At 47.2% G+C, this 1,752-nt stretch overlaps 1 protein-coding gene across 1 annotated transcript; it reads right to left on the reverse strand.

Annotated features, from left to right (window-relative positions):
• Positions 1 to 989: 989 nt before the first annotated feature.
• LOC112734340 (uncharacterized) lies at positions 990 to 1,481 on the reverse strand. The gene has a single exon (XM_025783605.1). It carries the CDS (start codon positions 1,479 to 1,481, stop codon positions 990 to 992), a length of 492 nt encoding a protein of 163 aa, XP_025639390.1.
• Between the last annotated feature and the right edge of the window lie 271 nt (positions 1,482 to 1,752).

Consider the following 1,752-nt stretch of genomic DNA (forward strand, 5'->3'; position numbering starts at 1 on the left):
AAGAAGAAAGAAAGAAAATGGAAGGAGAAAGGCACACTCTAATTTAATTGGTTCGCGAAACCGACACGCGCGCGCCATGCACGCGTGCGCGTGCATGGGTTAAATCAGTAAGGGCGCGGACGCGCACGGTGCGCGTGTGCGTGAAGTAGCGAAATGTGAGTGTGCGCGCGAGCACCAGGTGCGTATGCACGTGCATATATGTTGTGCCCTCAGCACAGGTTGGGCACAACTCTGGCCCAACTCTCGGGAAAAAGTAGCAGAGAATAAAATTTGGTGAGCGACACGGACGCGCACGGTGCGCTGACGCGTCGATTGGCATTATGGTCGAGGTACGCATGCGCACCTGGTGCGCCTACGCGTGAGTTGGGCTGGGCCAGTAGCATGAAATTGGCCCAACCAGGGCACAACTCTCTGGACGATGGCCCAAGGTTGCAAAACGCAGTAGTGACGCGTACGCGGCTAAGGCACGTACGCGTGTTTTTGTGCGAATGGCCATGGACGCGTACGCACATGGTGCACGCACGCGTGATGTTGGTTATGCCCAGGGCCCAAAGCTGGCCCAGAATTTGCACAACTCTCTGGTAAATTGCCCAGGAGCTGTGAAAGCATAGGAATGCGTACGCGCACAGCGCGCGCACGCGTCCCCCCCCCCTTTTTGAATGAAAAAAAATGCCTAATTATCAGGTATTCACTAGCCAAACAAGCCAAAGAATCTAAGAACACCCAAAATCAATGCAAAACCTAAAGAGGAGTGGGCTTTTACCACATAATCAAGTCATTTATAGAAAAATCAATGCAAGTCTTTATGAACAAGTTATCCAAGGTAGTCACAAGAAATTCTAATCAAGCAAAAATATAGTTAAGCAATTACAAAACAATGAAGAATTCAAAAACTATACATAAAGGGGAGAAAGGATAGATCTCACCATGGTGGGGTGTCTCCCACCTAGCACTTTTGTTTAATGTCCTTAAGTTGGACTTTCACTTGTTCATTGCTCTTTGTTAAGAGGTACGTCTTCCAAAAGGAATACTTGAATCTCTTTGTTGCTCTTCATTTGTTCACCATGATACAACTTGAGACGGTGCCCATTGACCTTTAAGATATCCGGACTTGAGGGATGGTGCAAATGGTAAACCCCATAGGGTTCCGCTTTCACTACTTGATAAGGGCTTTCCCATTTTGACCTTAGTTTACCGGACAACAATCTCAATCTAGAACTGTAAAGAAGGACAAGATCACCGGCCTTGAATTCTTTGCCTCTTATGTTCCTATCATGGACGGCTTTCATTTTTTCCTTGTAAAGTCTAGAGTTCTCATAAGCTTCAAGCCTCAAACATTCTAACTCCACTAATTGTAGCTTCCTCTTAATTCCGGCTCCACCCAAACTCGGATTACACTCCTTGATGGCCCAATACGCCTTGCGCTCTATTTCCACCGGCAAATGGCAAGCTTTTCCATACACCAACCGAAAGGGACTCATGCCAATTGGCGTTTTGTATGCCGTTCGGTAGGCCCATAATGCATCGGTGAGCTTGGCACTCCAATCTTTCCTATTGGGTTTCACAATCCTTTCCAAGATGCGTTTGATCTCCCGATTGAAAACCTCGGCTTGGCCGTTTGTTTGTGGGTGGTAGGCTGTGGCTACTTTATGCATGATGCCATATTTCTTCATGAGTCCATCCATTCTTTTGTTGCAAAAATGTGAACCTTGGTCGCTCACGATTGCTCGTGGCGACCCAAATCTACAAATG

The sequence above is a fragment of the Arachis hypogaea genome, chromosome 13 (genome assembly GCF_003086295.3).
Source record: "Arachis hypogaea cultivar Tifrunner chromosome 13, arahy.Tifrunner.gnm2.J5K5, whole genome shotgun sequence".
Lineage (NCBI taxonomy): Eukaryota > Viridiplantae > Streptophyta > Magnoliopsida > Fabales > Fabaceae > Arachis > Arachis hypogaea.